The 23,194-nt window shown below is 35.3% G+C and overlaps 2 protein-coding genes and 1 long non-coding RNA gene across 6 annotated transcripts in view; 1 reads left to right on the top strand and 2 right to left on the bottom strand.

Moving 5' to 3' along the window:
- The window catches only part of ahcyl2b (adenosylhomocysteinase like 2b), a 70,030-nt gene extending 50,711 nt beyond the window's left edge, over window positions 1-19,319 (bottom strand). Inside the window, exon 1 of one of the 2 annotated variants that reach the window (XR_012401465.1) lies at window positions 18,981-19,319. Coding sequence is in view for 1 of the 2 variants with exons in the window: in NM_201340.1 (NP_958497.1) it covers window positions 18,981-19,286 (306 nt within the window). In the remaining variant the exon portion in view is untranslated. 2 annotated transcript variants of the gene reach the window in all.
- Window positions 13,490-14,889, top strand: LOC141381564 (uncharacterized). Of its 2 annotated transcripts, none has more exons than XR_012401759.1 (5): window positions 13,490-13,568; window positions 13,847-13,884; window positions 14,183-14,210; window positions 14,398-14,457; window positions 14,770-14,889. It is a non-coding gene; the product is annotated as an uncharacterized lncRNA (long non-coding RNA). The 2 variants fall into 2 exon arrangements; XR_012401760.1 differs by lacking the exon at window positions 13,490-13,568 and adding an exon at window positions 13,713-13,758.
- A 1,517-nt stretch (window positions 19,320-20,836) lies between the features above and the next one.
- tmem209 (transmembrane protein 209) overlaps window positions 20,837-23,194 on the bottom strand; it is a 15,436-nt gene continuing 13,078 nt past the window's right edge. The window contains 1 exon segment of one of the 2 annotated variants that reach the window (NM_001270973.1): window positions 20,837-21,600. In NM_001270973.1, coding sequence (NP_001257902.1) covers window positions 21,546-21,600 — 55 coding nt within the window. In that variant the 3' untranslated portion in view covers window positions 20,837-21,545. 2 annotated transcript variants of the gene reach the window in all.

The following is a 23,194-nucleotide window of genomic DNA, read 5'->3' as shown; positions in this document are numbered from 1 at the left end:
TAGTAGGTATTTTAGGTATTTGCTAGTAGAAAGAAAAAGGAAGAGAAATGATGGTGGCTTGTCTTACCCTTTTGTGGGAGTCTTTTGTGATGCAGCAGTTTTTGAACACAATGAAGGTTCTTTGTGAGGGGCTGATTCAGAGGTCTAGAGTGCATTCCTCAGCCATGGAGTCCAGTTCAGGGTTAACTCGTTTAAAACCCGAAACCCTTCGCACAGCAGGCTGACAGCATCAGAAATCATCCACTTCATACCCAGCAGCATAAATCCATTGACTTATCACTTTTTGTCAATGGAAAAGCTTTTCTCATACACTCGGCAGCACGTTTCTGGCTAACATTTGACCTGTGCTTTAATCTTTCGCTTGCTCAATTGATGCGAATTCACTCTTTCGTTCTACAACTTCTCAAATATGAATTGATTCAGCGAGCAAATGCATAAACCAATGGGATTAACATGTTCTCTTGGGATTTTATTTCACAATCTTTCTAAAGCCAAAGAGCAAGAATAAATAACCGACTGCCATGTAGAGAGCTTGGACTTGGTGTTCCTGTTTCATACGTCCACCCGTACAATCCGATAATAGCTGGCTGTCTCAACAGATTTGCATCTGGGATGCCTATTTTGACTTTTCTAGCCCTGATATTAAAAGGCTTACGCGTGAAAAAAAACAGGACACGCAAGTCACAGATTGCTCTCCGTCAGCTTATCAAATGATTGCACGGAAACATCTCCTGCGCAGGTTTTTAGAAAATGGAAATGACATATGGCGGAACATCCCGCATATTCCGCCGGAATAAAAGAAATCAAATTTGATGTCATATAAAATTGTAGCTTAACTTGAGAAGAATGAAACAATATGGAAAGTTTGAGTTGAGCCAGGCTTCTAAAGTCAAGGTAAAGCTCACAAACAAGTCGAGCATTTCAACAGCTGTATTCTACACAGACTGTAAATCTACTATATTTAGTAGTATAACAATACTGACACGGTTTTGCAAGCATAAAACAACCTGCCCTATAAAATGTAATAGAATTAAATGTAACTTAATAAACTGGAATGCCAAACTGCAGAGCTTATGCATGCTCAAGCATATCCGCATCAATATGATCAGATACTTTCATTCTACTATTCAATACACTGTAAAAAATAAATCCGTAAAATTTACGGTAAAAAAACGGCAGCTGTGGTTGCCAGTACTTTACCGTTAAAAACGTGGTACAAACCGTAATTTTTCATTTTTTTACGGTAAATTACCGTATTTTATTAATTTATAGAGCTAATATGTCTGTATTTTGAATGATAAACATCTACACATCTTTTGTTACACAGTTAGACACGTTAGCACAGCCACATGCAGGTGGTGATGAGGAAGTTACAAAATGAGCCAATGCTCATCACAATCCACTTTTCCCACAAGCAGAAAAGAGTATCAGCATATAGAAGGTGCTCAATGTCATTCACACAGCTACTAAACACCAGTATGGTAACACGCATAAAATTAAAGTCATGAAATAAACATTGTTTATCAACATTAGATGAAACATAAATCTCTAATGTACATAACTGATGGGGAAACAACTAAAAAGATCCATAATAATGTCAACCAAATGCATAAAAAGTTATGTGCCATGCAGGGAATTCTGGAAAAGTCAATTTACGGTTATTCCCCGTATATATTAAGGTAACATACCGTTAACCAGGTTACGAATTTTTACTGTAGCATTTTTACAGTTTTTTACCGTTGAAATCACAGCCATTTTTTACACTGTATAAATTCTGCTCTGAGTGAACCGATTGGATTTTTTTTTTCTTCATTTTTAAGCGCTGACTTGAGATAAAGTACATTTTGATTTTTGGGTGAACTATCCCTTTAAGAGAATATGAAGGAGTGGTCTGTCACACATCCACTTGACTAAACAGCAGTGAGCTGGCACATTTGTGTTTGGCTGTCTTGCTCTCACCGTTGCCTCCACAATGCACAGAGTCATTAAGCGGCTGGAAAAGGAGACTCTGGGTGATTTCAGGTGAGCGAGCCCTGCCGCCTGTGGGAAAGAGAAATCTCAGCTGTGCCCTTTAAAGTGTTAGCTGGTCCCGGTTGAAGTGCACCATTAGGGTTGCTGCCAAGGACACAGAGTCATGGATGAGTGTTTGAGAGCAAGTGAAGATGATTCAGAAAGCGTGCTGTTATCAGTTAGCGGGTATAAAGTACAAAATGTGCAGTTCAGTGTAGAGCGATATGACAAAAATATCATATCATGATACAAGTCCTCTCATATCCGGATATAATGATATTGACCCATCAGCCACTTTATTAGGTACACCCATCCAACTGCTGATTAATGCAAATGTACTTTGGGCATGTAGACATGGTCAAGACAATGCAGTTCAAATCAATGAAGTTTCTTGAACATGACAATAAGTTCACTGAACTCGAATGGCCTCCACAGTCACCAGATCTCAATCCAATAGAGCACCTTTGGGATGTGGTGGAAGAGGAGATTCGTATCATGAATCTGCAGCAACTGCGTGATGCTATCATGTCAATATAGACAAAAATCTCTGAGGAATGTTTCCAGTAGCTTGTTGAATCTATGCCACGAAGGATTACGGCAGTTCTAAAGGCAAAGTGGGTCCAACCGCAGAACTAGTACGGTGTACCTAATAAAGTGGCCGGTGAGTGTAGATAATTCATTAAAATAATAATAGTAAATATGATAAACATAAGAAAACTAAATTCTCTCTTAAAAATCTTATTATTTATAATTTATTACGAACTGTCTAGATTTGTCTAAGTTGTGTTATAACATAAAATGTAATATTTACTATGCCACATACTTATGATAAATATACTTTATACCCTCTCAATAGTTGTATTATTATTATTAACATTTGGAATACATATAATCTATTTAGCTACATTTAGCATGACAAAATATTAAATAATAATAAGTTTAATAAGTAGCAGTAGTAATTATTTTTATTATAAAAATATACTCAAACTGTTGTACATCACAACCTAATAGCATTTAACTTCAATCAATTTTTTAAATAGATATTGACCACATGTAAAATGACTATTATTTTGTCATTTATGTGATCATATTTCTCACTTTATTTAAAACTTCAGGGTAAATCTGTGCCAAAACATTGTAAGAACTAAAATAAACATTTATAAATATATAAAACACTTCAGATATGAATAATTACAGGTCCACCATGAAAATCAAACAATGTTAAATGAAATGCAAAATACTGTTTAAATGTTTTAACAACTCGACATCTCCTAATGTTGGTGTTTTAGTTTATTTGGTTTATATACATCACAATTATTAGGATTTAGTTATTTCCATTTGACAACGTCTTAGTTATGCTTGCTTCATAGTATATTTTTTGGATTGTTTTAATTTAAAGTTTTGACAATTTTAACATTTGTTTTGGCTACTTTTGCTGCTATTCTAATTTATGTACACTGTGCCTGCAAAATAAACAAATAAATAAAATGAAATTAAACTTGTATTTTCAAAATTGCGCATTTCTGATGATGCTCTTTTTCATGTTTTTGTCTGCAACCTCATAATGGGGTGTAATAATGCATTTATATGACCTTAAACAACTTTGTGACAGCATCAAATAAAAGACATACATTTTAATATGGAGTGATGGAATTTTTTATTTTGTTTGCGTATATCGTCATATTATCAAATTGAGGGCAGCATGGTGGCTCACTGGTTAGCAATGTCGCCTAACAAAGAAAGTTGCTGGTTCGGGTGCCAGCAGGGCCAGTTGGCATTTCTGTGTGGAGTTTGCATGTTCTCGCCGTGTTGGTGTGGGTTTCCTCCAGGTGTTCCAGCTTCCCCCACAGTCCAAAGACATGCGCTTTAGGGTAAATGAATAAACTAATATGGCCGTAGTGTATGAATGTAAAAGTGTATGGGTGTTTCCCATCCGAGTACTGGTTTGCGGCTGGAAGGGAATCCACTGAGTAAAACATATGCTGGATAAGTTCATTTCGCTGTGGTGACCCCTGATTAATAAAGGGACTAAGCCGAAGGAAAATGAATGAATGTTGTCAGACAGCACAGCCCAGGGTTAGTGCATCGCTCCCTTATAGCTCTAGTTTCCAAAAGTGCCACTTACCTGAGAGCACGTCTAGTTCTGTTTATTGCACATGTGTGGTCCTTTTTCTTAAGCTCTTAAGACCATAAGTGGCCCAAAGAATATGGTGACAGAGGAATTCTCTGAGGTTTGCCATCATTTACACACAGAAGTGCAGATAAACTCAAGCAGGTTCAGTGTACAGGTCAGTCTCTCTGGTTCCATTCCACATTAATCAAAGTCTCCAAACTTCACACCATGGTGAGAAATATTTTCCTGTCAACTGCTCTCTGAAATCTCAGCACACGTCACATGAGCAATGAGGAACTTGGTCTAGAGGAAACTGGAATGGAGACACGTACCAAACGTACTGCAGGTCTCCTCAACCCCGCTCTTAGATCTCTCCCAGGAAAGGAGTAAACATCATTATAGGCTAAAAATATTAAGGACCCAAACAAGCTTGCTCAATAGTTGGCAGTATGTTTGACAACATGATATCATCACACAGGTTTAAATAGACAGTTGTTTGTGTGCACTGTTTATTAAGTTGAGTCCAATCATATGAGATTATTTGAATGTTAAAATAAAAGACTGATTAAACACAATGAACCCAAATTAACACATGCTTTAGTCTGTGACACTTTCATATTCCTGAAGATCCACACACGATTTTGGAAATGTTTGGAAATGAACTGGCGGATTTTTCAGTGGTGTCAGTTTAAATATTTGGTGTGCATCTGTAATGGAGGCCAGCTAGTAAGTGCTGTGAAGGTAAACCTCACTCCTCTGACCTGTAAAGGTGCTCAAGCGACAGAAGCTAGAGGCCATGTTCTTTAGCCTCCTTGTTAGACCACACTACTCCCATGCGGAAAGGTCGCCGGTTTCATACCAGCTCGGAGCGGGTTGGGTGGCATAAGACCGGCGGGGTTACACATCTACTATAGGTTCCAACACTTTTGTTCAAGTAAACTCAAAAGTTTTTTTTTTTTTTTTTTTAGTTTTTAACCAAAACTACCAAGCATAAACACCATTAGGTACTAATACTTGTATTAGTACAAAAAAGGTCAAATTTATATAATAATAATAATGTAATCATTTTTGGAATAAATAAAACAAACCAACTAGCTGGCTCAGGTTAGCCAAATATGACTTCTGTCCTAAACTGATTCAACTTCTTGGCCAAAAACAGCTCAGATTGTGTTGTTTTTTTTACCCAGCATTTTTGTTAAATAAAAATCAGCGGTAAAGCATTCTAATGACAATTGTAGAAGATTACCACTCAAGTCCAACTGCAATGAGTGAAATCAAACAACACAATACCTATCCACAAAACCATTTTGATTTATACCGATTTGCATTTATTGTCAATGAAAATAAAATTGCAATAGTTTTATCCAACAATAACTGCTTGCTTCAGGCAAGAGAAGCAGCTGTGAGTAAGAGCTGCTGGTCTCCACAAGTCTCGTCTTGACCACTAAGCTATTTTTGATAAACATGAGGCCTACTTTCTGTGAAAGCGCACAGGTCAGTTGGGAAATAGCCTACATTGAATTACTCTTAAAAACAAATTTTCCTCATCTCATCATTCTATCCTCTAAAGGCTGGAACACACCAATCTGACAGCAAAAAACTAGCACAGACGAAACCCAATTGTGTTGCTGCTTCCATCTGGATCAAAATGCTGTACATGAACACACCAAACAGACAATAGCTGACTGAAATCTGAAAGTGGGTTGTGCGCCATTAGGGAAGAACGTCTCTTTCTGCACTCTCGGAGGACAACATCAGTCTCCACATTCACAACGAGAATTGGGAACTTCCAACAAAGGTCTAAACAAAGCAGCGTCCAGTACCCTTATCACAATTGTCATGGAAGGATTGGCTCCTGCAAATATTGCTGATAATCTAATAATTCATATCATTTGCAAATATTTGAGAAATGTAACAAAATTACAGTCAGCCTCTTTGTCACTTCACTTGGCGGCCATCTTTGAAAGGACTCTCAGGCGTTCTGTTTGAATGTGAAAACATCAAACTTTCAAAAATTGCTTGCCAAGCTTATGGTTAAAGTTCATATTAGGAACCACCAATGAATTTAAACAACAACTGCCTCTTTAGTTTCATTTCTTACTGTTCGAAGCTTACAAAATCTGCATAAGATCACGTCTGGTCCGATCCCCTCCACCGAAGATTCCTCAGTCTATAGTGATCGATGATTGGCTCTTGTACTTCATTTGCCATACTGACCATTACACTTGTCCCCGTTTAGAACTATACGAGTGACATGTCTTGTGTATTCTATAGTCCCCACTGGCTTCCTTGGTTGGGACTTGTAGAGCTGAGCAGCGACGGATTTACTCTACAGTGTTTGGATTTTGATCAGTAAATTTAAACCACACTGAACTGAGCTAAACTGATCTTCAACTCTGAAAACTGGACAATTCCAATTTACTAGAACTTCTAGAGGTTAAGTTACTTTGACGCAATCTACATAGTAAAGGCGCTATATAAATTAATTAAATTCATTGCTGAAAAACCAGTCAAAGTGCTCTCTCTGTTGGTCAACACCGATTCAACATGCTGAATCGGGCCAATGAGCTTCAACGTGGACCAACAAGGCCGACGATTGGGTTAGTGTGTCCCAGCCTTAAAACTTACTTGGGGGCCGATTACACTGCGCATTAACAGTATATTCCACAAAACTTGAGGCGCACCACGCTGCCTTTTTTGTTGACAAAGGAAAAAATAAAAGCATGGTGCGCTTTTTACGTCACTAGGCAACGACTAAATCAGCTGGGTATTGTGCGAGTGTTGCTGTGGATATTAATATAATTTTCATCTACCTTGTATTTTTAGATGAGACGTTAAACAGTGGTCCTGACTCTCTGTGGTTGTTAAAAATCCCATGGCACTTATCGTAAAGAGCTGGGGTGTAACCCTGGTGACCTGGCCCTCAATCGGCTCTTACAATCAAGGCCTCCAAATTATCCAGGTGGATGCTGCACACTGGTGATGGTGTGGAGAGACCCCCCTCATGATTGTGAAGCGCTTTGGGTTTATGGCCATACACAATAAATGCGCTATGTATTATCACATTCCATTACATATAATTTTAATATTTAATAATATTGTGATATTCATGATTTGTAAAGTCATACAGCACCGGATAACTCAAAACAGCAACCACAAATCTCTCCTCCATCTTAAAAAGTCTTCATCGTTGTCTTAACAAAACAAACTCTGCAGGCACCTCAACGGAAGCCCCGCCTCCGCTTTCGTTTAATTGGAGAATGAAAAATATGTGAGTGATGTAGCCTGTTTTTTCTGCACAGAGTTGAACTGCGAGCGCAAGATGTGCAGGGGCAAAAATGCGAGGTGCAGCAGGCGGTTAAAACGCGAGGCACGGAGGGCGCATAGGCAGCCTGCAAAACGCTCGCAGCCGTTGGTAAACAATTCAAAAAAGGCACCTCGAAACGCAATAAGCGCATTTGATGTGATCGGCCCCTTAGACTGGACTATTATTAAAATGTTAACAATACTAAACTACGTGATGTATACTTATTCAATGTCATGTCAGCAATAAAGGCTATTTTCAAGGCAAAACAGATTTCATTAATAAATATACAATAAAAAAACAATAAACAAATGAATCCATAAATTAGATAAATTAATACATGATATAAAATAAAGCTTTTCACTTTGCTGAATATCTCAAGAAAGTTCACTTTATTAAAAAGCCTTTTGCGGTCATTATAAGCAGGACAGTCCAGTAGTTTTACAGAAATTTTGCAGAACACACATAGAATGCGGCCTTCACCTTTAGTCAAAAAACCACGAGATATTCTTGTATGTCCAGTATGTCATTAAATTATACTAACAATAATAATATAGTACCAGTCTTTATGTAACTCCCCGAAAGATTCCTCCGTAGGTAAAGGTCACATAAAGGGCTTTCCCCGCATTATCTGCACCACATCATAAGCCTTCTTCTAGGTCTAAGCATCCTGGGAACCATAGCTTAAGTGACGTAACATCACAACAGTGCAAGGTATGCACAAACTCGTGCCAACATCGCCCCACTGGAGCGTGAACGTGTCGATTAGCATCCTGTTTCCCTTCAAATCCAGTCATGCGAATTTTCACCGAGGTCATAAAAATCCTTAGCTAAACTACAGGCCATTTGCACCTTCGTGATGTGATGACATGGATTAGAGATCCCACTGTGTGACATGGCTCTGCCCTCCCCTTCCTCTCGCCACTTTATACAAGCAACAGTGGCGTGATGTAACGCTTTTACAGAGGAACAGCCAGCATGACTGTTTTTTTCTCTCTTAGAAACAGGGCAGATAAAAAGTCACAGCGCATTGAAAACATGTCTGTGCTGAAAGAACTTCTGGGACATCGCCAACCCCGCTTCAGATCATCCAAACCCAGTCGCTCTCTACTAGGGTTGTAACAATATACCGGTATGACGGTTTACCACGATTTGAACGTGCACGATTATCATACCATGAACAATTGCATATCAACGGTTTTAACCCTTAAAGACCGAGACAGCCGCCCGCGGCTAAAATTAAGTATTGCTCTTAAATGTTATCCGGAATCAGTGCGGTTACGTCATCAACATTTGACAACGCTGATTTGACAAAGAAACACTCGTCACTGTGTCTCCGGACAAATCAGACATGATACATTGATGCATTGTCCATCCTCCATGCCCAGATTGGTTCAAACTCGCTATATCACAAACAATAAGCATAGGTTTCGCTTTTGTTTGTGGACCAAGCTTTTTGAACAACACGGAATGAGAGATAGGCATACATTTATGTGCGGCTAAATAAAACGCAAAAAAAAAAGTTTTGCATAAAATAATTCTCATACTAAGTACTTTTGCATGCACAGCAGCACAGAAACATGACAAAACAGTGACACAGCAAAGACGAACTGCTGCTCTTGCTGTTTTCAAAAGACGCAAATGAAGGTGCAGCTGTTTGTCTGCATTGCAGACAACCAAATCCATATCCACAGACAACCATATCCATGCTGGCACATAAAACCTAAGGATGTTCCATATTGAATCTAGTTTCGTTATGTAACTATTTATAGTATAGTAAATATTTATATCTATTTTTTACTGAGGATTTGCACCATGTTTATTTGGACTTTATTTGGACTTTGACACATTATTTATTATTTTCTTATTTTTATTTGTTCATTGTAAGTGGTGTTGTTTATAGTAACTAAAAATATATTATTTGGAAAAAGTCAAATTTGCTTCACTGTTCTATTATTTTGTAACATTTGTAACATACCGTATACCGCGAAACCGTCAAACCGTGGTATTGTTTTAGACGATTATCATACCGTGAAAAATTCATACCGTTACAACCCTACTCACTACAGAAGATGACCACAGTTTAACTGTCAAGAATACAGCCTATGATACTAACAAACATGGTAGACGCTTAAATAAGCTTACAATCTTGAGTTTCATCAATGCAAACACTAATATGATGATCGGATATTTCTGTTTTTGGAACTCATTTTTTCTGATGTTTACATTGTTGAAATTAGGGATGCAATGATTATAGATTTTGGTTGTACGATTAAAGTCTGAAGAATGATCAGGATTTCACAATTATTATGCATTCATTCATTTCAAAACACTACTAGTGTAGAAAACTCATATCAAAACCCCTTATATGTCATTTAGTGCTGCTCAGTCACCAAATAATACAGCACAAAAAGAAATAATACAATCAAACAAGTCCGTTTCTCTTTGGTCTGAGTTTCTGGCATTTAAACAAGTAATAATTTCACACTGAAAATAAACGACAGAACAATGAATGAATAAATAAATAAATAGAAATAAGAATACACTGTAAAAAAAAAAGAAAGTACCTTAGACTCACAGTAAATGACTGGCTAATAATTGCATTCCTTTCACAGTAAAATACGCTATGTAAATTTACAGCAAATTACCGTGTGGTAGTTCACAGTAATCTGTTGTGTTTTTGTTACATTAAATTGTTGTGAAATTACAGCCATACAGTGTAACTTCAAAATAGATAGTAAAGTCCATTGCTGTGTTTTCATTGTATAATCTTGTAGAATTATATATATTGTACTTTAGTGAACAGAACCTGCATATGTTGCGAGTAATCTGTTTGTGGCACAGAGTGATCATGAACAAGCGCTTAGCAGTCAAAATGAAACCCAAAGTGTGCACTTCATTTAAATGATCATATCACATTTTTGAGTTATGATTACGGCAAGCATTTGAAATGTTTTTATTATAGAGAACCCACAGTTGTGCATGAAAATAAATGTTTACAATGTCAGTATAACTACTATAGCCTGTATTTTGTTGAATATAATCTGATAATGGCAAATGTCTGATTTTACCAGTGACTAAATTTGTCTAATATGACAGATAGCAAGCATATATCTCAAACATACTAATTCAACATCAGAATTATTATAAGTAGAATAGAATTATTTATAAAAACCAGTAGACCTATAATATTATTATCGAGGTTGTGCCATATGTTTGTTTTTACCATACCTTTATTTTACATCTACAGAATCGTGAGAAAATCGTGATCTTTATTTTAAGCAAAAAAAAAATCACGATTCTCATTTTAGCCAGATTCTAGCAGCTCTAGAAGCAGGCTTTCCTCAGTTATTCATTCTGCCATTTACCCTGACTTTGAAATGATTTTGGGTGTTTAACAGTATTTGGTTTAATGAATCAAATACTTTTGCTCCAGTTTATTATGTTTTTGGCTAAGCACAAAGTTATGTTAATGACAAATGTTACATGTTCATGTTAACCTTATCAAACTAAATAAAGGCGCAGTGCACCCAAAACTGAAACTTTGCTATGGCATTCTGTCATTTGTTTCAGAATGATTTTCTATCAAGTTATTTTTGAAGATGTAACCAAATTGTTTTAGAGCTGCAATAACATTACGTTATTTCTAAATATCAAAAAATACTATATATACACTATAAAAATGCTAGCATGAAAGTTTATTTGTACTAATGTCTATGTTGAGTGGAATAAAAAGAGTTTGAATTCCAACAACTAACATGTAAAAGATATAGCTCTTTTTACAGTAATCATGCAACCTGCCTTAATTTCACAATAAAATTATGAATACAACACCTTTACTGTGAATTTTAATGTAATTTAATTTTCTAATGTAATTTACTGTAAAATATTACAATAATGTTGTGAAAATCTGGACATTTTTTACAGTGTACATTTAAAAATTGTAAATTTGTCTTATGTAAATCTAAGCTACATATTAGCTGAGTATTTCCATTTTAAAGAGAACAAATGTAGCTAAAGGCTGCTGAAAGGAACTTTTGATCAACTATATTACAAAACTGTTTGGCATTTTCATGTTATATATTTTTTCTCTTTGAAGTAGAAATGTATATATTCCATACATAGTATGAAGCTGATCAGTCAGTTCTTGTCAAGTGACTTGCGGTGTGCTAGCGCTATATTTTGAACTAGGTTTGCCTGGAAAGCGTGAGAATCGCTCTCTACATGTGCACACAAGTTGGGTGCCTCCATTGGAAATAACAAACTTGCGTGCGCAAAAGAAGCAGTATGTGATCGGCCCTTAGTTATTAGCCTTAGCAAATCCAGTGTGCGCTAGTCCACTTGTTGTACGGTAAGTCAATATATTGATTATTGTGACAGGCCTAATTGCATTCAAATCGCAATAGATATTGCAGAACATAAAATATTGAAATGTCAATTTTTTTGTGCAGCCCTATAGACAAACATCACTGCAACACTCCACTGATCAGGGGTCTCATTTATAAAGGTAACGAATGCACAAAATAAGGTGTAAACTTGCATATGTCACTTCATACACGAAGCTATGGTCTACAAAACACAATCTTGAAAGTAGAATGTCCACAGCTGTACACTGTAAAAAATTTCCAGGTTTTCACAACAAGTTACTGTAATTTTTCACAGTAAATTACATTAGTATCCCTTCACAGTATTTAACTGAAAAATTCACAGTAATATGTTGTATTCATAATTTTATTGTGAAATTACAGCAGGTAGCATGATTACAGCAAATTACTGTGAAAAGGGCTATATCTTTTGCACGTTAGTTATAGAAATTCAAACCTTTTTTAATTCAACGTAGAAATTAATACAAATGAACTTTTAACAGATAATAACAGAATGTTATAGCCCCCAAAACGATTTGGTTACCAACATCTTTTTGGTTGTACTGCACCTTTATTTAATTTTATACAGTTAACATAGAATAGGAAATAATATTTAATGAACATAACTGTGTGCTTAGCCAAAACACAATAAACTGGAATAAAAAGTAATTAATTAATGAAACCAAAGACTGTTAAACAGCCAACAATTATTTCAATGTCAGGGTAAATGTCTGCTTTAGACGGTTTCATGAGTATTGGGCACCTGTCATCGCCTGGAGGTCATTAATCTTTAATTTAGAATTATATATATATATATATATATATATATATATATATATATATATATATATATATATATATATATATATATATATATATATATATATAAATTTTTTATCCATATAAATAAACCACAGATTAGAGTTTTACACAACTACATTCTAGCATGAAAAACAGTTAAAACTTCATTTTCGGACGCATATAGAGCCATCGAAGACGGGGCAATTGTCCCAATGTCTAGCCTGAAGACAGGCGCCTCTCGGCGGATACATGAGTAATGAGCGCCGTTACCGCCTGGAGGTCATAGATCTCCGCTACCGGCAAAACACACTTAAAATTACACACAATCTTTACTAACAATCCACAGATTTGAGTTTTGAAGAACTACATTCTCGCATGAAAAAGTGTTAAAACTTTATTTCATTACATATTACAAGCAATATTTATAATATTATGTGCCTTCTCATCCACCATTACAGCTTGATGCAGCTTAGTGCAAAATGAATCCTGGGAGGAAAAAATAATAATTCTCAATACACTCCAAACGAACTTTATTCCTATTGTTAAAATCAGAGATATGTCATATTTTTAATGGCGAAGAAAATAATTAACTTTATATTTCAATCAATATATCACTTTTGCACTGCTTCGGTTCAGGACTCGTGTGAAATTGAATCAGATTCAGATATTTTATCAGACGTGTTCATGAGCTCATAGTCATCAACAAGCAATTCGTGTACAAGCAGTACACGAACCAAGCAATATGATGAAATATTAATGAATTATATGTTTGCGTCTTACAATATTATACAAAACGGAATCGTTTTCAGACGAATTCGATTCTTTACTGTTCACTTAAAGGAGCCGAATTCGACTCTTTACAGTTCACTTAAAGGAGCCGATTCATTTAACAGAACTGACTCGACTCGACCGCAAACAAGCGCCATCACCACAGACAACGCCTGCCTCGTCTCTTCATCCAACGGATTCATCCTCGGTAAGTGTTAAAATATGACTTTTGTCCGTTAAATGATTGTTGTATGTGTATTTCTGTATAGTGCATGTCATTTAACAGGAATTTACCAAGTAACGTTACTTTAGTTGTACTCGCACGTACAGGGTTTAAGCGCGCCTTTTTTAAAACAAGAAATTAACGACGCCAGATGGTGATTGTAGTGTTTTCTGAGGTATTATCATAACGTTAACGTTAGTTCCTGAAAAAAGAAAGGGAATTTTCTTTAATTAACTTCTTGTTAACTGCATTTTCTGTTTCAGTACAAGACTGAAGTAAAGGTGAAATGACTAAAGTTAAGGTAAGCTCTGACCTTCACTTAAGTTAACGTTACGGTTAGTCACCATCATGTACGTTAATTTTGTTCACTGTAACGTTAACGTTAAGTTAGTTAAATAAACTAAACTCATTATGAAACAAGTCTTAACTGTTTCATTAAATGAGGCTTATAATACAATTCAGTTGTATTCTTTTAAACTAACACTAACACAGTACATATTGTATATTTCTCACTGGTGTTAATGCAGTGCTAACATTTACTAATGAGAACTAATTGTATATTGTCACTAACTGTAGATTTTATTTTTTTTGGAGTTCAGGTGTACCTGATAATAGCTGAAGTGTGAGGTGAGTGTAAATTCTGAGCACACAAATATAACCTAAATTCATTATCACAATCTAAACCTATATATATATATATATATATATATATATATATATATATATATATATATAAATATATATATGAGTATGTGTGTGCGTGTGTTAGGTTGAGTCTTGTTCTACTCTTATTATATTCATATTTTTTTTGCAGCCACAGCCATTGATGTTGAAACACTGATGCTACCAATCAACCCTCGCTTGATTATTGAAGGTAATGTTGATGCCTTCCTCATTTTTATTAGATTTTTTAATGTCAGGTTTTTCACAAATTTGTTGTGAGCAGTTTCTTGTACAAACTCTTTTTCTTCTTCCAGAAGTTCCACCAGTACCTCCAGTAGTAGTAAATATTAGACAAATATTTTTTTTAAACTATAGTTTTTATTTTCATTAGCAATTTTACTGGGCATGTGTGTTTGTTTGCTTGGTTTTTAATAGGCAGAGCATGGAATGTCAACTTTGTTTCTACAAAAAAATTTAATTATTCACAAACACCTCTAATTTAGTCCTTCTTTCCCCCTTTTAGTCTTATTCCTTGGACTCGGAGGGTCGAGTGGTCATGGGACCTCACCTGGATTTCACAACTGACTTTGGATCTGGTCTGAAACTGAAGTATGCTGAAGTTGCCTTTTGCACTCTGGAATTTAAGGTAATGTCAACAATAAATATTGTAACTGAGGGCTTGTTTTGGGGGGGTTAAACAAGGAATGTATAGGAGCACAAGTCATGACTCCCCTTGTCCCCTTGTTACAAAGGGCCGTGTTGCAGACACAATTTGTTTGTCTGTGCTGGAGACCAGAGGGGAAGCTGTCTTTAAAAGGATGGGGCTCTTATACCATATGTGAAGTTACCTATTCAGGTGAGTGGATTACATGCAAGTCATTGCAAATGCATAAATAGTGGGAAATTTTTACTGGGCAGCACAAATTAAGTGAAACTCAAAAAACGTTGAAAAATATTTGGAATATTTGCAAAAAACTTGATTGAAATGAATACAACACAAGTGCTGTATCACTTCAATCAAGTTTTTTTTGCAAAATTTTCCTAATATTTAAATTATGAAAAATTAGCTTGATGCAAGAAACATCCTGCTAGTATTCAAGAGCAAGTACTGTGATGCATGTGTTAACTTTGCAATAAGTGTGAACCCAGCATTAGATTATAGTCTGTAAACAGAAGGTGTAAATCAAATCAACTGTTTTAAAATGCTCTGCCTAGGTCATTAAAACCACTATTTGTTGTTGGACTGTTCTTGATTGTGTGTTTGTGATGGAAATGTTTTTCAGATGTTTTTGTTTAAATGATTGCAGTTTGACTGAGCTACAGTATTGTCAGCATGTTCAAACTGAGCTAACAGTAATTTTGCTCTCTAGTGCAGCAATAGTGTCCCAGTAGTGTTGTATGAAGCTAACTGTTTGTCTGCCCTTTTGCTTATAGGTGCTTTTTGGGCACCAGTTTGGAGATGGAAGACAGACGAAGTTAAAGAAGCAGAGAAGACACATCAACCAGCAAGTGTGTAAAATTATCAGGAAAATTATTGACCTTGAATGGACGACTGCCTAATTTAGCAAGAAGTTTTGTCTCTCTCTCTCATGTGTGTGTGTGTATATATATATATATATATATATATATATATATATATATATATATATATATATATATATATATATATATATATATATATATATATATATATATATATATAATGAGAGAAAGAGAGAGAGCGCACTCTGAAGCACTGCTTTTTATATGTATGCTACATATGATGTCAGATTTTTTTATTAATATGTTCTTATAGTATTTTTTGAGGCTTCACCTTCACCTTTTGAAAGTTTTCTGAAATGTTTACACAGATGTCATTAAGCTGTTAAATAAATCTGTAAAATGTATGTGTGTTTGTTTTTATTTTGATTTTAGAGTCTTCTCAGATCACCCAAAAATGAAGATTCTGTCGTCATTTACGCATCCTCAGGTTGTTTGGAAACAAAGAGGAATATTTGATATTTTTCTTCCTGTGTTTAACAAAAACAAAATCATTTTTAACAGAGCTGGAACAACCTGAGGGTGAGTAAATCAAGATAGAATTTTCATTTTTGTGTGACCTAAAATTGCTTTGAAATTTTACATCACCAAACTGTTAAATTACAGTAATCCGGGATATAACTGTAACTTTGCAGTTAAGTCAGGTATTTAAACTGCAACCTACTGCTAAATCACAGTAATCGTTTTGCAAATTCACAGTAAAATATAGTTAATTCTACAAGATAACACTGTGAAATTACAGTAACGGACTTTATTATCTACTGTAAAGTTACAATATATGGTTGTAATTTCACAATAATTTAATTTGACAAAACCACAGTAAATTACTGTGAACTACCTCACAATAATTTACTGTGAATTTACATACAGTAATTTACTGTGAAAGTAATGCAATTATTAGCCAGTAATTTACTGTGAATTTAAGGTCAAATTTTTTACAGTGTAAGTAAACTCAATGTAAACATATTTAACTTAAACGTCGACTTAATTTGACCACTTTAAAACCATCACAAGCAATAATCATTTATGAATAAATGAAACTAGACTCTGCCGTACATTCACTTTTAGGTTTCTATGCAAAGATTTATAAATGAAAACCCTCAAGCCTCGCCAAATACATGAATGAACAAGGAAAACATCCCCAGAAGAAGATTGGGATTGTGAGAAAGACGGTTCTCTCATCTAATAAACACCAATTCCAAACGTAATATCTAGAGGAAGATGATAAAAGTGCTAGGACTTAACCTTGAAAATAAAATCACTATCTCCTATGTCAAACCCCAATTCTGCTATTGCCAATTACAGTCATGTTGTGGTTCACTCTGCGTCAAAACCTTGGCAAATAACAATAAAGTGGATTCCCATATCAAGATGTTTCAGCCTTGAACTGTACACCTTCTTCTGTTTGAGATAAGATAACGAAGATATTCTTTTCCTTACAGGAGATTTATTGAGAATACAGTCTGTGTTAAGTCTTTCCAAGGAATGGTCAAGTCAGATAAGAGTCAAAGAGACGGCGCGAGGAGTGAAGCAGCAAATTCCCCTAATTACCTAATCTATGCGTGGACACACAAAGCTTACAATGGAGAGAGAGAGGGAGAGAGAGGTGTCACAGCCTTGGCAGGGTGTTATGCAAACTGACACATAATTGAAAAGTGGAACAGACTGACATTTGTGAAGTTATTATATTGAGACTTTAATCAAAACCAAGCAAAATACTCCAAAATATTAACTACAAGCCTTCCAGTATTGCTGATTTCCAAACAAACACCAAAAAAATTCCATAATCAAATAATAAATGAAAATAAAAGCTAGATATTTATGTGTTTGCATGCTCATTGCCTCATAAACTGAGAGGGAAATTATGAATGATATTAATTTAATAAAGCCTAAATCATAAACAGTGCGATTGCAATTTACTGTTGATCCTAATCTATATAATAAATCATTTAGTGCACAAAAGAATTAAAATTAGATTTATGTTTTTGAAGGAAGTGTCATACGCTCACAGAGTATTCATGTATTAGATTATTAAATATATATAATAAAAGCAGTAATACTGTGAAATATACACTGAAGGATCGTGACACAGCTGGACTAAGCTGCTGAAAGTTCAGCTTGGAATAACAGGATAAACTATTTTGAATACACAAGCCTACTCAAACAGAAAAGTTGACATTAGTTTTCACAATGTTGATGTTTTTATATTGTATTTGTGGTTAAATAAATTCTGCCTTGGAGACCACAAGAGATAAAAACATAAACATTGAAGCCTCCAAATGTTTGGTAGTCTTCAGGAAGCCTATTTTGATATACAAACATGCCACTTCAGCACACTTTAACAATAAAGAACAGCTCATTGCAGCTGTCATTAATATTAATAACATCAATATGCGAAATTCTGATTTAGTACAAAAAAAGCACACACACATTGCCACAAAATATACTTAAAAAAAGCTGCTCGAGTTTTAGTACGAACATAAACTATATCCAAAACATGACATAACGTTTGCGTATTCTGATTTGACATTTAATAATCAAATTTACCACGAAAACAAAGCGTTTCCTTCTCAATTAAGATGTTTAGTGAGGGAAAGTCGCTTTTATATTCGCACATTCCTTCATTTTCAAAAAGGGATATTTTGACATGGTCACAATGATGTTGTTTACAACGCTCGGTCTGAAATAGCTTGTAATAATGACTTCAAAAAACAACATTAGCACTACTTAATAGACTGTAAATAATGTTGTATTTGGATAGTCAATGGCTGCTAATATGATTTCGCTATTTAGTATATGCAAAAACACTTTTATGAAATTATATTAATAAGCAGAAAGTCAGAATATGCGGGAATAAAACCAACTTTACCTCAATGATATGTTAGGGAACAGTATGTTTTGTCCAATATAAACGCATACAGCGCCACGACACGCGCATTGCGGGTCTTTTAACCGTTATTAACAGCCGCTCACGAGCTTAAACCCATCGCGATCAGATCAAAAACTCGGTGGAACTGTTCGGTATATCTACCATCGATTATCCGGTGTTAAACAGACGTGAATTTACAGCTGTTATGGTACTACTAAAGCTCCCATAGGCCAGAATCATAGCCGCACAATGACACACAGCAGCGGATGAAGGTACAAAACGAGACGCAAATATTTCACGGATATTAACGAGTCGGTTCACGTTACCTTCTTCATTCTCGGTCCCTCGGCCACGGTGCCGTCACAGTTGACAAAAGCCTCGCCGCCGTTCTGTTGCGGGTCCGTCCGCTTCATCGCGGACGCCTGCGGCATCTTCATGGGGCTCGGTGCGACGGTCACCGGGCTCGGATCCACCGCCGCGGCCGCTGCCATGGATGTTGACGAAGAGTTTATTTCAGTCTTCTTCTCCTCTGCCTTGGGTGTCAGCGGAGATATCGCAGGGGGAGAGTCTTTACCGGCCACGTCTTTTAATTCGACCTCGGCCATTTTCGTTGCCACAGCTTGGACTGACATCGCTGCGATCCGCACGGTGCTTTTTTCCAATACAGAGAAGCGACACACACACACGAACGGATACGCTGTGGAATGACGCGCTGCGCGAAGCAACATGGGACATGTAGTTCCGTGTGCTAAGGTGGCTGCTAGAAAGGATACAGCTGCGGCTGGAAGTTAACGAGAATTATTAATTTAATTATCTATAAATTGTATTTTATTAACGTCTACCCCTACAACAACCATCACAGAAATGTATAAACTGTAATTATAAAGAGTGTTATTCATATTATTTATTAAAATACCCATCAAATTGTACTTTATTAACGTTTTCCACAACCCCACAGTAATGTCAAAATATGAATTATTGTTGTACAGGGCCACTAATATTATGCTATACTAATGTATCCGCAGCTGTATCCCTTCTAGACTTAACCGTTTACTAATGCTTCATTAACGCATCCTGTTGTTTATAACAGTAAGCAGCAGTAAAATAAAAGCATCATAATAACAGACGACCTTCATATGTAACAAGTCAATTATTACATCCCATTTTGTTGATTATATTACCATAAACATATATTAAAAGCAAATATTGTATTAGATATATATATAACTTATAGTGAACATAAACATAATGAACAAAATCAAAACAAGTTATATGTAAAAAAAAAAAAAAAAACATACATTCCTAACCTTTACTTATTAACATACAAATAACATTTAAAAAATATTGACTATTGAAATGTTTATTTAGGTTAAACCAAGAGAACAAAATATTTATCATTTAAAATTACAATTGAACAGTAATTTGAGACAGTATTGTTGATATTTAATGTCATCAAATTATTCTAGTTCTAAATATGCCAGAAATATTTATATTGTTTACACAAGCTGTTTTCTTTACTAAATAAAAGTATAAAGGGTGCCTTCTGTAAAGTCTTCAAGAAAATGTATGATAGCCAACAAACATAAAGTTGCATAAATATGCTAAAAGGCTTATTAAAATGTCTTATTCTCTAATACATTATGCATGAATATTCTATATCAATTTCAAACTGTATTTTTGCTGCTTGTTCAAATGACTTATTTAAAATAAGCTGAAACAACACAACTCATGAGATGTCTTTGGGACAACTTAACTGATTTATGTTCAATTCACTTCGTTACCTTTTTCTATTTGTGCTGGTACAACATGAATGAATGATGTGATTTTTTTTACTGTATGCTATTCCAACTCCAGTATTTATTAAAGCCTTTGTACATACATAAGATTGGGCTGTTTTTTTTTTCTCCCTGTTTTCACTTTGCCCTAATAAAAAGCAAGCTGAGAGGGTGTTTTTTTTTTGGCCTAACTCTCCAGATGTATCTCACTTCCCTTTCAAAACGCTACCTCCTGTGACCTGTCTTCCCCTGAAAATTGTGATGTTTGTGTATTTCATATATTTCACTATATGAAAGTGTATGTGACAAATAAAGGCCTGATTTGACTGGTGTATTCCTACCATTTATAACCTTACGCAGGAGTGCAGCACTACCATCCAGTGGTTAATACTGGAAACAGTTCAACACTTTGAAAAATAAAACAACAATGCCGGTCCTTTATTATTATGAAAAACAAAGACAAAAGTGGAAGCTCGTTCCGTTTCAAGTTTCACTGCAGACACAATACAAAACATCAACAAAAACATTCTCCTCAATTATGTAATTTGGCATTCAAGATCAGAATCACCCTTCGCTATATTGATAAATGAATCATCCAGATATGGAATTTAATTTAGAGCAAGAAACAGGCTGTAAAATAATTCTGACTCACGTGGTTTCATAGTTGCACATCACTGCAAGTGTAACCGGGCTTCATTCTTTCAGGAAAAAAATTAAAAAGTTGAAGAAAATCTATCAGTAACTGCTTTAAAAATGCAACCTGGCCATCATGAATCTAGCAGTGTCCACAAAGAGCTTACATTCATGTATAACTACATTGCTTACCTAATATGAAGAGCAAAATACAAAAATCCTGTGGAACAAAAGGTCCACTGGGCACTTTTTTCAAGTCATAAACATCTCAGCATTGAAGATTAAAACATTTTCTTCGGCTAAAATGACTTCCTGTACTCCACCTGTATTTGCATTCGAAGTTGTAAGTGATATGACGGTACGATGCATCTCAAAAGACATGCAACATCACAACAGTGTAAAGGTAAAAAAAAGTCTTTATCACATCCCAGTGTTTGTGCAGTGATTTTGTTTTCTTTGTGGCAAATACTGATGTGTCGCATCTCAGTCACCGAAGATCCACAGTACATTCACACCCGAAAGGCCTAGATTTACTCTCCTGTCGCACAAAAACATAAAAGAGGGTGAATATATTCAATAACCAAAGAGTCATTCAAGCGATAACATTTCTGGTAATCATACATGGACAGAATCTATTCATTAAAATGTACATTATTTCATGTTATATAGTAATATCTAATGGGCGTCACGGTGGCTCAGTGGTTAGCACTGTCGCCTCACAAACAGAAGGTCGCTGGTTTGAGTCCCGGCTAGGCCAGTTGGCATTTCTGTGTAGAATTTGCATGTTCTCCCAGTGTTGGTGTGGGTTTCTTCCGGGTGCTCCGGTTTCCCCCACAGTCCAAACACATGCGCTATAGAGGAATTGAATAAACTAAATTGGCCGTAGTGTATGTGCGTGAATGTAAGGAAGTATGTGGATGTTTTCCAGGGCTGTGTTGCAGCTGCAAGGGTATCTGCTGTGTAAAACATATGCTGGATAAGTTGGCGGTTCATTCCACTGTGGTTACCCCAAATATATAAGGGACTACTTTCAGAGTAAAATGAATAGTAATATTTAATTATTGCTGTCAAAAATACCAATATATTGATTAAAAAAAATGGGTACAGAAATATTTAAAATCATATAATCTTGTTTTTGGTTAGTATCAATACTCTTCTCACCAGCAGAGTTGAATAATGCATAAAAATATTAAGATTGTAACACTTGTTTTAATCAGAAAATTGCCTTTAGTACTTCTTTAGGACTGCTGACATATAAACAAGCAATTCAAACGATGGACTTAAAGCCTATGCAATGGCCTCATTGTGGTTTTATCTAAACAAAACCTTTTTAGTTTTGATAGTTTTATTAAATTTAATTGTCTTGAATTGTTTTTAATTGTAAAAATAATCATGTTCCAATTATGTTTTCAGATCTAGTCAGTAGGCATCAAACCGCACAGAGTGACATGAGCAACTGCCATTGGTGACTGTCCAGAGCCAAAGTGTAAGACCTCATTTGCTCAATATGTTTTCTCTTATAAGGAAACCAAATTGTGGAATGATTTACCTGTTAGGCTAAAATTAGAAAGCAATATACATGTTTTAGTAGTGTTCTTAAAAGTGATTAAAAACAAAACAGCAGTGTTTGCACAAATAGTTTGCTTGATCGTGGCGTCTTCGCTTTTGCCTTACAGTAATTTTATGTAAAGACTTATAATGTTGTGTATATGCATATATTTTATTTTCAGTTTAGGTCAAGCCTCCTGTGGACAGGTGTTGAGAGTTTAGCAAGACTGCTAAAACACTTAAACAAATGCATTTGATTGTCCAGTGTAATTGTAATGTCCATGTCAAATAAATAAATAAATTAAATTAAAATCTGGCTTGGCTTTATATGTTAAAGTTACCTTTTACTTGACTTGCATACTTTTAATATTGTGCAATGTATTAAAATCGAATGTATAGAAAATCTATATTTTTCAGCGTATCCTGGTATTTTTCCAGTATTGTGACAACACTATGTCAGTTTTTAGAGATGCACCAAAAATGATCAGATGAAAATGGTATTTTCAGACAAAAGAAAAAAATGGCTGACAATATGACTCTGTATAAATAAATAGGTTTAATTAATTCATCCATTTGTTAAGTGT

This window comes from Danio rerio, chromosome 4 (genome assembly GCF_049306965.1).
Source record: "Danio rerio strain Tuebingen ecotype United States chromosome 4, GRCz12tu, whole genome shotgun sequence".
Classification (NCBI taxonomy): Eukaryota; Metazoa; Chordata; class Actinopteri; order Cypriniformes; family Danionidae; genus Danio; species Danio rerio.
This window is presented reverse-complemented; position numbering and strand designations above follow the sequence as displayed.